We start from the raw sequence: 11194 nt of genomic DNA, 5'->3' as shown, positions 1-11194 counted from the left end.
AGAAATCACCCAGGGCGCCCATTGGCCTTGGGTTCCTGGGCACCGACTCTGTTTCCAGACATTTTGGCAGGTGTCTGGAAAGGGAGGGAGAGGAGCCGTTGCCCCCTAGGCTGTGACTGCCCCCTGCACAAGCTGGGCGCTGTGGAGACTTGTCCCTACCCCGCATGCTCTGTGGCAGGCCCCCTCCTAAAACATGCGGCTGACACTGACAGGCCTGAGGTCCAGCGGCCTGTTTCTGCGGAAGGGGGGAAGGGCTGCAGCCGTCCATGCCACTCCTCGGCTAGGCCTCCTCCCCTAGGCCTCCTCCCCTCTCCCCAGTGCCTCTTGGGACAGGGGGCTGGCACGGGCCTGGTGCAGAGCAAGCAGCCGCCAGGAGGAGAAATAGGCCTCTGTCCTTAAGTCCCCTGACCACAGAGCCCGGACCACTGCAGCAGCCCTCTCCCCTGGTTGAAGCTCACTGATGGCTTCCACGTGTCCTGGATGCCACCCACGGTCCCCCCATGGTCCTCCAGACGCCCACCTCACCCCTCCCTGCCCACTGCAGCCTAACTACCCGGCCTCCTTCCAGATTCCGGAAAATGCCGTCTCTTGTGGTCTCAGGGCTCTTGACCTTGCTGTTCCCTGTGCCTGAAATTCTCTTTGCTCAGACCTCAGCACGGCTGGCTCCTTGAAACTTGTCGCTGAAGTCACTGTTCCCATGCTACTTCCTCAGAGGGGTCTTCCCTGGCCCCCCTAGGAAAAGCATCCTCCCCATTTCCATCATGGTCCCCCCCATGACTGATGCCACGTGTGCTCGATGGTCATCTTCCCCTGCTCACTGGTGAGTTGTAGAGGGACAGAGAGGCCTTGGGGAGCCATGAGCATACCCCAGCGCCTGCTGCATGATGGCCGCACAACAGATACGTATTGAAAGAAATGCAAAAAAAAAAAAGGATTGAGAGCGCTCCTCGCCCTCCCTCTGCAACTCCACGAAGGAAGAAATGGCATTTATTGGGCACCTGTTATACGCCAGGCACTCCCACAAACATTGCCCCCTTGAATCTTTATTTCTATTCTCTAGGTGATGAGGTCGGCATCTGACCACCCTACGGAGTTCACCCGGCAAAAGGTGGACTGATGGGCTGGTTCATTCAGGAAGCAGCTGAGTGCACCTGTGAGCACTAAGGACACCCTGGCGGATAGTCGTCAGGATCCACTCCCAGCCTGTGGCACCTTACTCAGGCCGTGTTCTCCCCACTGTACACGGTGTGCCTCCTCCAAGCCGGAACTCAGTCCAAGATTGGCAACTGGGTTTTTAGATTCCAAGATGCAGTCAAAGACCCACACTGGAGAGAGAGCTGGTCTGGCTGAGTAGTTACTGAAGTGGACCTTGGAACTGGGCAGCGACCTAGGCTCAAAAGAGGACCCTACTTCCTAGGCAACGGGGTGCCCTTGCTGATAGGGATCCTGGCCATTGCGAGGCTGGGGCACGTTTGTTCTCAGGAGGGAATCGGCGGGAGGGGTATTGTCAAGGGACACGCTGGAAAAGTCAGAGCAGGGGCTTCCACATCATGCAGAAGCCCCTGTATTCCTGAGACTGGTGGCCGTTAAGTAACACCTTCCCTTCTCAGAGTTGTAGTGGTCATCTCTTTAAAGGGGGCATCCAGCATGGATCCAAAAAGAGCTCTTGGGAAAATAAAGAGGAAAAATGACTGTGGAGTTGTTGGTGTATATAAAGTAACATGGAAATGTAAATTATCTAAAAATAATCTCTTATGTGAAAATGCAGAGAAAGGTTGGGACTTGGAAGACCTCTTAGGTTCTTCCAGCATTTATTGGCACCTACTGTGTGCCAGGTGCTGTGCTAGGGCCTGGAAATATAGGGATGAGTCAGATATGGGCTTGAGCATCTGGGGCTCCCTGTCTTCCCCTGGGGGAAGCAAGCCAGGCATGTGCAGTGTGGGGCTCCCTCTCTGCGGGGTGACAAGGGAAGACTTGGTGTGTGATATGGTAGCAGGTGCCAGACAGAGCTAAGCTGAAACCCACTCCTCCATTCTCTTGGCCTTGAGCAAGTTGGGGTACCTCTCCGAGCCCCAGCCCTTCATTTCTACAATGGGCATGTCTCCTGTCTCTCAGTTGCCAGAGCATGGCACAGTACCCCCAAAGATTTTGGGGGTGAGGTAGCCAGTAGTTCCTAGGCAGAAAATGGCCCTGCACTGGCTAAAATCTGGGGCAAAGCTCTTGAGTGGTGACTTGTCTTCAAGAATGGCCTCCGAACATGGGCAGACCCCCGGGGACAACAGGGAGAGAAGCACAGCGATTCTTCATGACCTGTTAAGAAAGGAGGGCAGGAATCCTGGGGAATTGGCCCATGCCTTTATTAATGTTGGTAATTTCATTAGAGGGAGGGGGCCGGCTCTACCCAAGGTCAGATCCGCTCAGGTAGAAGGGGTATGTGAGGCCGCCTGAGTTTATGCAGCAAGAAATTCGAGCCCAAGGTGCACCCAGGAGGACAGGGTGTCCCAGGATGGGTTTGTGGGTATGTCGAAGGCCTTCAGAGTCACGGTGGGGCTGCCCCAGAGCAGCGGGACCCTCAGAAGCCAGGCCGGCCAAACTTTGGGGAATTCGGGGGAGGCGAAAGGAGAGGATGTTTGGGGCCCCCCCGAAGGGTAGCGGTTTGGGGTTCCCCAGGGGAACACTGTGCTTCTGCCACGGACTGACAAGAGAAAGGTCAGGCCAGTTGCGGGAGGGCGGGAGAGAGGGAAGGAGGGGAGCTTGTCCTATACTGCCCCGGCTGGGCTAAATCCGGCAGGGCCACCCCGGGAGGCCCGGACGCTGGTGGCTGGGCCAAGGTCGGTGCCCTATTACCCGCGGGACCGCTGGGTCCGGGCGGAGCGCGGCCTGTGAGGCTCCGGGTCCGGCTGGCCAGATGGAACGCGGTCCCTGGGCTGGGCACTGCGCGCCTGCGGCTGCTGCCCTCCCGGCGGCTGCGGGTGCTGCGGCCCCCGCGCCCCCAGGGGCCGGGCCGGGCGGGGGCTGGGCCCGGCGCGCGGGCGCAGGCGGGAGGGGGGGCGGGCGGCGGCGAAGGCTGCGCCGCTCTAACAGGTGGGATCCCGCGGCGTGGTGGAGGCGGGCGCGGGAGGAGGAGGAGGAGGAGGAAGAGCAGCGGCAGCGGGAGCCTGAGCAGGAGCAGGATGAGCCGCGCAAGCTGACAGCCACCGCTGCCGCCCGCGCCCAGGCTCGGTCTCGCTCCCCGCGCCCGGGGCCGCTCCCCGCCTCCCGCCTCCCCCGGCCGCCCGCGGGGCGGCCCGCCCCCTCTGCACCTCCGGGCCCGGAGCTGCCTCCATCGCTCCTGCATCCCGGCCGGGGGGAGGAGGAGGCGGAGCAGGAGGCGAGCCGGAGCCGCCGCCGCCAACGCCGCCGCCGCCGCCGCCCGAGCAGGACAGAGCGCGCCGCAGCCCCGCGCGTCCGGCCGCCGCCCGCGCCCATCAAGCAGCCGCGCCGGAGCCACACCGCGGGACAGCCCCGGCCGCGGCGCGCCCTAGCCCGGCCCGGCCCAGCCCAGCCCAGTCCCAGCACCGGGCGGCCCGGTGGCCGGCCCGCCCCCGAGGGCGCCGGGCGCGGCGGGAGGATGCCGAAGCCGACGCTGCTGCTGCGCGGGGGCTGGGAGCGCGAGCGCAGCCCCGGAGACTCGGAGCTGGGCCGCCAGTTCCGGGACTGGTGCCTGCGCACCTACGGCGACTCGGCCAAAACCAAGACGGTGACACGCAGCAAATACCAGCGGATCGCCGAGGTCCTGCAGGGCGGCGGCGGGACCGGCGCGGGCAGCGGCCCCGCGGCGGGCGAGAAAGGCAAGTTCCAGTTCTGGGTGCGCTCCAAGGGCTTCCGCCTGGGCAGCGGCCGGGAACCCAAGATGGGCCAAGTGGTGTATGTGCCGGTCAAGACGGGCTCGGTGAGTGCGCGCGCGGCGGCCGCGGGCCGGTCCCGCCGCGGGGCTCTGGGAGGGCGGGGGCGGGGTGGGGGTGTGGATGTGTGTCCGAACGCATATTCCCCAGGTTGTCCGTGTGTCTGGCCCACCCGAGGCGCACGCGCCCCTGCTCACCAGCCCTCCCTGGCCCGCGCTCCGGGTTTGGGGCGACCCTGCCCCCCTCTGCGGCCGCTGCCCCGGCCGTGGCCGTGCCGGGCGGGCTGTCCCGGGCTGCTCACCCCAGCGTGTTCCGTCCTCCCGTCCCCTCCCCCCGCCAGCAGGCGGCTGCTCCGAAGCCCGAGCCTCCCCCCCCCCCCCGCCCGCCCCGGGGCTGCCTGTCCCGGGCGCCTCGCGCTCCCGCCCCCGGGCCGGCTGGGCGGTGTGTGTGTGTGTGTGTGTGTGTGTGTGGAGGGTGGTGCCGCGGGGGTGGGGAGGCCGGGGCAGCCACGGGACGGGGAGTCCGCTGGGCCTCCCAGCGCCAGGGGAGGGGGCCAGCCGGGGCACTGTCGCCCCGACCCCACCCGGCGCTGGCCCGGGGAGGGGCGGCCCGAGCCGCAGCCTGGCGCAGGAGCAGCCTCCCGCGGGTGGGTGGGGCGCCCCTCCGCCCCCCGGGCCCCTCGCTCCCCCTCCCTGGGACGGGGGCGGCCTGACCTATCCATCCCCTCCCCTCCCCCGTCCCCGGGGCCGGCCCGGTCCGGGCGGGGTGGCGTGGGGGAGGGGGCGGGGAACCGCAGCCGCCGAAAGGGAGGAGGCAGGCGGCCGGGCGGGGGCGTCCCCTCCGGCCCGGGGCGCCCTGGAGAGGGCGTGCGGCGCGGGCCCCGCGGCTCCCCCGCCGGGACCTCATTGTTCTGCAGAGGGTGGGGGCTGGGGGGGCCGGCCGCTCCCCGGGCGCTGCTGAGCTTTGAACTTTCCGTCGCCGAGACCCTCCGGTAGTGCGTTGCGCCCCCGGCCCGGCCCGGCCCGGCGGGGCTCGCCTCCCTCCCTGCCCCCTCCCGCCCCGGCCTCGCCCGGCCGGAGCGCGAGAGCGGGGCCGCCCCGCGCCGGCCTCCCTCCCTCCCTCGCTCCCCCGCTACCCCCTCCGCGCTCCTCCCCCGTCCGGCCCGCCCGCCCCGCGCTCAGCCCTGTCCCCGGCCGGAGCGGGCTCTTCACACACAATTGATTCGGTCGTTACGAAAAGTGCACTTGTCCCCTCCCCCTCCCCCTCCGGCGGCCGCCCGGCCCGGCCCGCGGGGTGAGGGGGCCGCGAGGGAGGGAGGCGGGAGCCGGGGAGCAGATCCGGAGGCGCCTCCCCCCGCGCCCAGGGGACGGGGCTGCAGGCCGCGGGGAGTGGGGAGCCGCGAGCGCGGAGGGCGGGCGGCCCATCTGCGAGGAGCGCTGATAACCGCGCCGCTGCCGCTGCGGCCGCCAGCAGCCCATCTGCGCCGCTGCCGCCTCCGGCCGGACAGGGAACAGGGGGCAGGGCCCAGGGGCGCGCCCCGGCCGCGTTCCCGGAGCGGGAGGCTGGGGCCGTGTCCCACGGGCGCGAGTCAGAGAGGTCTCTGCCGAAATCAGTACTCTCCCCCATACCCAGGGAGTCTGGGTCATTATCCCCTCCTCCGATAGAGTCAAGGACCCCTCCCCCAGCCCAAATCAGTGTCCACTTGCTCATTTGGGGAGGTGGGTCGTTGCCTCCCCCAGCCTGGGTCAGCCCTGCCCACCCTGACAGTCTGGCACCCTCCTGCATTCTCCCATCTTAGGACAGTGCACCCTGCCTGAAGGTGGCTTATTTCAGGTCAGTGACCCACCAGGTGGTTGGCTGGGTCTATGCCCCCATCCTAGGTCAGTGCCCTCGGCCTTCAGGGCTTCCCAGGCCAGTGCCCCACCCACCCCTCATCCTGTTTGTCCCTCCTGGAGGAGCTGAGTCTTGACCCAACTTCCTCTCAGTCTGGGGCAGGAGCCCGGTGGATCCACTCCTGGAGTAGGGTGGGGACCCCCCACCCGGCAGCTGGCTCACTAGCCGCTTAACCTGTCCCTTAGGGAGTAGGTATGGTGTTGCAATCTGTCTGTCCCCTTATCCCGCAGCTGTCAAGGCAGAGCGCTACCTCCCTCCACCTATCCAGGCCACAGGCTGAAAACTGGGTGCTAAGCCTGGGCTCCAGGTCCCACCAGCCCAGCCAGGAGCTTCAGATCCTTCTTGAGGCCCATGCCAAGCCGCCCAGCCTGCCTCTGGCAGCCGGGGCCTGGCAAGCCTCTGTTAGCTCTCAGTCCAATAATAAGCTCTCCCCAAGGGACCACCTGCCTGGGAGGCAGGGGAAGGGGACCCAGGCCTCCCAGCCCTGGCTGCTGGGAGGGACAAACACAACAGACCTGCCCTCCTGTGACAGCCTGCCCCTCGAGCTCCCCGCGCAGGCCCGCCTGGCCTGCTGTCCCCAGAGGGCCTGTTAGTTACCTGCTACTTGCCCAGCCAGCCGGAGCCAGCCCCGAGAGATGCCCAGAGTCCTGCCACCCCCATCTCCAAGTACCTTCCTGGGGCTCGGTTCTTCTTTTTATATTTCCATTTTCCTTTTCACTGATCCGAGAGGAACAAATCCTGCTGGGAATTCTGGGGCAGTCATGGCCTCTTCCTGGGAGGGACTGAATGGGACCTTCTCTGAAAGGTGCAAAGGACATTCCCTACCTTCGCTGGCCTATGCGTGTGTGCGCGCGCGAACACACACACACACACACACACACAATTAAAGTTGGCATCGCCTCTGGTGTCAGATGGGGGAGATCCTGTAGTGTTGTCCTGGGTGGATTTTTGTGAAGGTCATTGGGCCATAAACCTTTGTGGAAGGCATTTTCTTGTTACCTACAGGCCTGGTGGTGGGCACTGGCCACTGGGGTGGGTGTGGCTCGGTGCCCGGTCCTCCTCCGGCTCCCAGCCGGTGGGGGAGGCGGTCATAGCTGAAGATGTGATAAAGAAGCCCCGGAGAGAGGGCAGGCTGGCAGAAAAATGTCAGGGAAGAGGGGGCGTGGGAGTTGGGGCATCCTCATGGCCTGGGTCCCAAGGGTGGCCCTGGTGTGTCATCTCCCTTCCTTGTTGCTCTCTGGCTGCCCCCACCCTGGGCCCCCTTTCCCCCCCCCCACCCCAGAGCCATATGCAGTGGTGCAGTGGCCGAGGGCCTTCCCTTGTCCCAGCCGGCCGGCTGCGGGTCGATGATCTGACACCACTTGTCCTGTCCCATCTGGCCCTGAGCTTTTCTGGGTGTGTGTGACAAAGGCTTAATCTGTCCGGACGGGCCCTGGGTGGAGAGGAGGGCGAAGGGAATTACAGTCCGCAGGGCCTCCTGCAGCTGGGGCCCGTGTGGGGGTGGGGCGGGGCTGGACAGGGGCAGGAGAAGCCCGGGTGTGTGTGGGGGGGCAAGTTGGTCTTCAGTTTGCAGGTTGTCACAGGAAGTGGAAGGTGGAGGCGAAGGCTGAGGAGAGGAGGGCGGAGTCCTCACGGGGCGCTCTTGGGGATAAGATCTTTTTATGACAAGAGCCCAGCCGGGCCTCCTGGCTGGGCAAAGCCTGTTTAGGATTTATTATTTCTTGCGTTTGGCTGTTTGGGCCACCATGGGCTGCCAAGCAGCCGAAGCGAACCCCTTGGAGGAAAGACCCTCCAGTTCTGTTTGAATGTCAGCCACAAAGTGAACCAGTACTTTCCTTTTCCCCTGGACTCTCCTAGTGGACTGGGACCCTGGGCCAGCTGTCAATTCCTAGGACCAGAGCCCCCAAGGTTCTTTGGAGAGATGTTCTGAGCCCAACGGTACCATCTTCCAGATAGGAAAGCTGAGGCCTGGGGGGAGAGTCAGTCTCCATTGGTAGGACTGGAACGGAGGTCTCTGTTCCGCTGTGGGGGCCTGTCACGTGCCAGGAGTCCCACCATGAAAGCCCCATTCCTCAAGGGGAACCTCTGGGATTGGCCAGCTCTGCTCTCCACCCCAGGCTTTTGCAGGCTGGACCCCAGGTGTTCCACTGGCCAAATTGACTAATGGTGGTCTTTTCCCAGTTTGCAGACATCGTTCATTTAGTGGAAAGCGTTTTCACAGCCCTAAGTCTTTCTCCCCAGAGCTTTCGTGTAAACCTTTGGCACCTGCGGCCGCTGGTCTGGGCGGGAAAGGGCCTCTGACTTAGCACTGTGTAATGTACACTGTGACCTTCGGTTGAATACCTTAGTGTTTCCTGGTTTTCCTCAAATCATCACCACAGCGACCATTTCTGAGTCACCTACTGTGGTGCCTGTCACTGTGCTGAGGAGCTGCTGTGCACCAGCTGTGAAAATCCTACAGCCGCCCAGCGGTCAGCACTGTGACGACTGCCATCTGTCCGTTGAATAAGCTGAGGCTTGGGGAGGATAGGGTACCCCCTGGGCCGTGCCACAGACAGGGCCATCTCTGATCCTGGGAACCTCCTCGTGTGCATCTCCCTTCTGACCCGGAGGTGTCTTGCCACCTGGTCTAATTTGAAAGTGTACGTCCTTCATGACAAACTTTCAGTCCTTTACCCTTTAGTCTGAATCAGTTTGGAAGCCATCCCTCTGGTCAAGATGTCCGTAATCACAGACGTCGTATAGGATGTCTGGGGGCCTTCCTGGGGCTCCCTAGGATGGGATGGGGTAAGGAGGGGGATGTTATCCTCAGCTCCAGGGAACTTTGTGGAAAAGATGTCTGGCTGAGGCCCCATGTGGCTTTCCGTGAGTGCACAGCAGCCGTTCTGTCCTTAGCCTGCCTTCTATGGGTGAGGTGGTCCTGGAGGGTCTGCGGAGGCTGCATTTTGGAGTCAAGGCCATGCTCCGGGGTCAGCCTTTCCTTCTGGCTCCCTCTGGCTCCTGGTTGCTGTGCTAGGGCTGGGGACAGGGTGAAAGCCATGTATGGCCTGTTCTCCCTTGGCTAAAACCCATGGTGACAATCCCCTCCTTTGTGGCCTTTCTGTCCCAACTGTCTAGAAAGCCAGGAGCCCCCTTGGGGACCCTGAAAATGCTACTGGGAGGGCTGGGGGCACGGATCCTGGGGCTGGGACTATTCAGGGGCAGAGGGCGAGGTCCTCGGGCAACCACTGTTGTGCTATTGATTGAGGGCTGTGCACGGGCACGTGTGCCCATGGGATAGCACAGGGGTGTGTGCGTGTGTGTGAGGGTGCACAGGAACGCCCGTGTGGGTGTGCTTGAGCCCGCGCTGTCCTCGTGCAGGCTGGGAACGCTGGCGGGGACGTGTGCCTGGGGCAGGGTGTGTGTGGTAGAGGGGACCAGCCGGGGGGACTAGTGTGGTTGGGAGTGTCTGGGTCGGCAGATGTGGGAGCACCTGGGCTGTGGGCGTGGCAGGCCACAGGCGTGACTGTGGGTGCACACATGTGAAAGCTCTGATTGACCCACCGTGTGTGGCTGGCAGTGCGGTGCTCATGGGGCGTCCGTCAGTCATGGCAGGTCAGCCCAAGCCACTGCCCTGGCCCTCCCCAGGCTCTCCGCAGCCAAAGCCTGGTGTGAGGGAGGGAGTGGCAAGAGGGGGTGCCACGGCTGTGACAGCAGCCACCGCATCTGCTGGATCCTGTCCCCACCCCACCCCCAGCTTGTGACCTTTGCTGTGGTCATACAACAAAGCCCAAAGCCACATACCCTGGGGGCGGGGGAGGACAGGTCATTCTGGGAGAGGAGGCTCTGAACTTGAAAGGACAGGATTCACGGGATCCAGCTCAGCCACTTCCTTGCAACCCCGGGCAAGTAGCCAGCGGAGACTCCGAGTCTCAGTTTCCTCATCTGGAAAAGGGGCTCCAAAGGTCCATTTCTCGGCAAACTGTAAAGGCTCTGCTGTCATTTGAGGATGACATTCAAGGTCACCCTGCTAATTTGTGGCAAAGCCAGGCCTGGTCCCCGAGCCCCAAAGCAGGAGAAGGAGCAGAGAGAAGCTGGGTGACAGCCTGCGAGGCGGGTGACTTGTTAGAACAAGATCCCTCTTTGACATAGAGGGGAGATGAAGGGCTGGGGCTTTCGACCCACAGGGCTCTGGGTTCAAATCCCAGCTGTGTCCTGTTCTCAATTTGGTCTTGATTTTTCTCCTCAGTAAAACGGAACTGATAATCGGATTTTTCTCATAGAACCGGTGTGAAAGTCAGTGTTTTAACACGTGCAGGGACCTCCAAAGGTGGCAAGATTTAGGGACTGTCAGCTGCCTTGGGATCTTGCTGTACCTCAGTTTCCTTATCTGGAAAATGGGGATGTGATGAACGGTGTTGTGGGCCTTAAGGGGGACCGTGGGGACAAACACCCAGCCACGTTCCAGGTGTGTAGCAGGCAGTGGCCATGGCAGTTCCCTGGGGATTTCTGGGTCTTCCAGTGCCACCAGGCACCCAGGACACTGTGCACTGAGTTGGATGCATGGCTTTCCTCCGAGGTCCTCCCTCAGGCCAGGAAGGGCGGCCGAGGGTTTACCCAGGCCTGGCGGACATCCGCTGGGTGGGACGAACCCCTCCCCTGGTGGGGTCCAAGTGATTCGCTGTGGGCACGCGCAGCGCCATCTTCTCCAGAAGCGCCTCCCCAGGTGGGGGTGTGAGCGCGTCTCCCAGTTTTCCCAGCCCTGCATTTCGCCTCCCCTCCCCTGGATTCTACCGGAAGATGAGAACCTGGTACCAGAGAGGCCAGGACCCTCCCCACGGCCCACAGTGAGCAAGTGGCGGGGCTTGGGTGCCAGGGTTCTGTTGGCACCCTCTAAGTCCCCACACGTGGAGCGGTGGTCCCCAGAGGACCGCTGGCAGCAGGGTACCCTGGCCGTCCACCCACTGCAGGCTCCGGAGTGTCCTCCAGGGCCCCGGGCGGCCCTCCACCCGCCTGTGCAGGGGCCTGGCCGCCCCTTCCCCCGCCCCTCCCCGCCCATGTCACCCGCAGCTGCAGGCCGGGCCTGGCCTGGGCAGTGGCGGGGTGGGGGGCTGGGCCCATCTTCTTCCACCCCTGCAGCCTTCGTCCTCCCGGCTGCCCTGGGCCACGGAGCGCCTCAGGTGGGGAAACTGAGGCAGGGGGACCCTCCCCAGAAGCCACGAGCTGCAGAGCTAGGTGGGAGCCAAAGGTGGCGGCACAGCCCACACCATTGACCCCCTCGCTCCGGCCCTTATTGCCCCGCCCCTGCCCCCAGCCCAGCCGCTCAGCCTCCCTCATCCCGAGCCCAGGAGTCATTCTGGACCCTTCCTCTTGCCTCCTCTCCCTTCCTGTCCAGCCCATTTGCAAATCCTGTTGGTTCCACCTTCTGAATACACCTG

General features: G+C 63.9%; 1 protein-coding gene across 2 annotated transcripts in view; it reads left to right on the top strand.

Moving 5' to 3' along the window:
- The first annotated feature begins 3610 nt into the window (after nt 1–3610).
- Nucleotides 3611–11194, top strand: part of Nol4l (nucleolar protein 4 like) — a 115568-nt gene continuing 107984 nt past the window's right edge. For both annotated transcript variants that reach the window (XR_003584075.2, XM_027945193.2), the window contains exon 1: nt 3611–3931. Coding sequence is in view for 1 of the 2 variants with exons in the window: in XM_027945193.2 (XP_027800994.1) it covers nt 3611–3931 (321 nt within the window). In the remaining variant the exon portion in view is untranslated. The remainder of the gene's footprint in view (nt 3932–11194) is intronic.

The sequence above is a fragment of the Marmota flaviventris genome, chromosome 2 (genome assembly GCF_047511675.1).
Source record: "Marmota flaviventris isolate mMarFla1 chromosome 2, mMarFla1.hap1, whole genome shotgun sequence".
Taxonomy (NCBI): Eukaryota; Metazoa; Chordata; class Mammalia; order Rodentia; family Sciuridae; genus Marmota; species Marmota flaviventris.
This window is presented reverse-complemented; position numbering and strand designations above follow the sequence as displayed.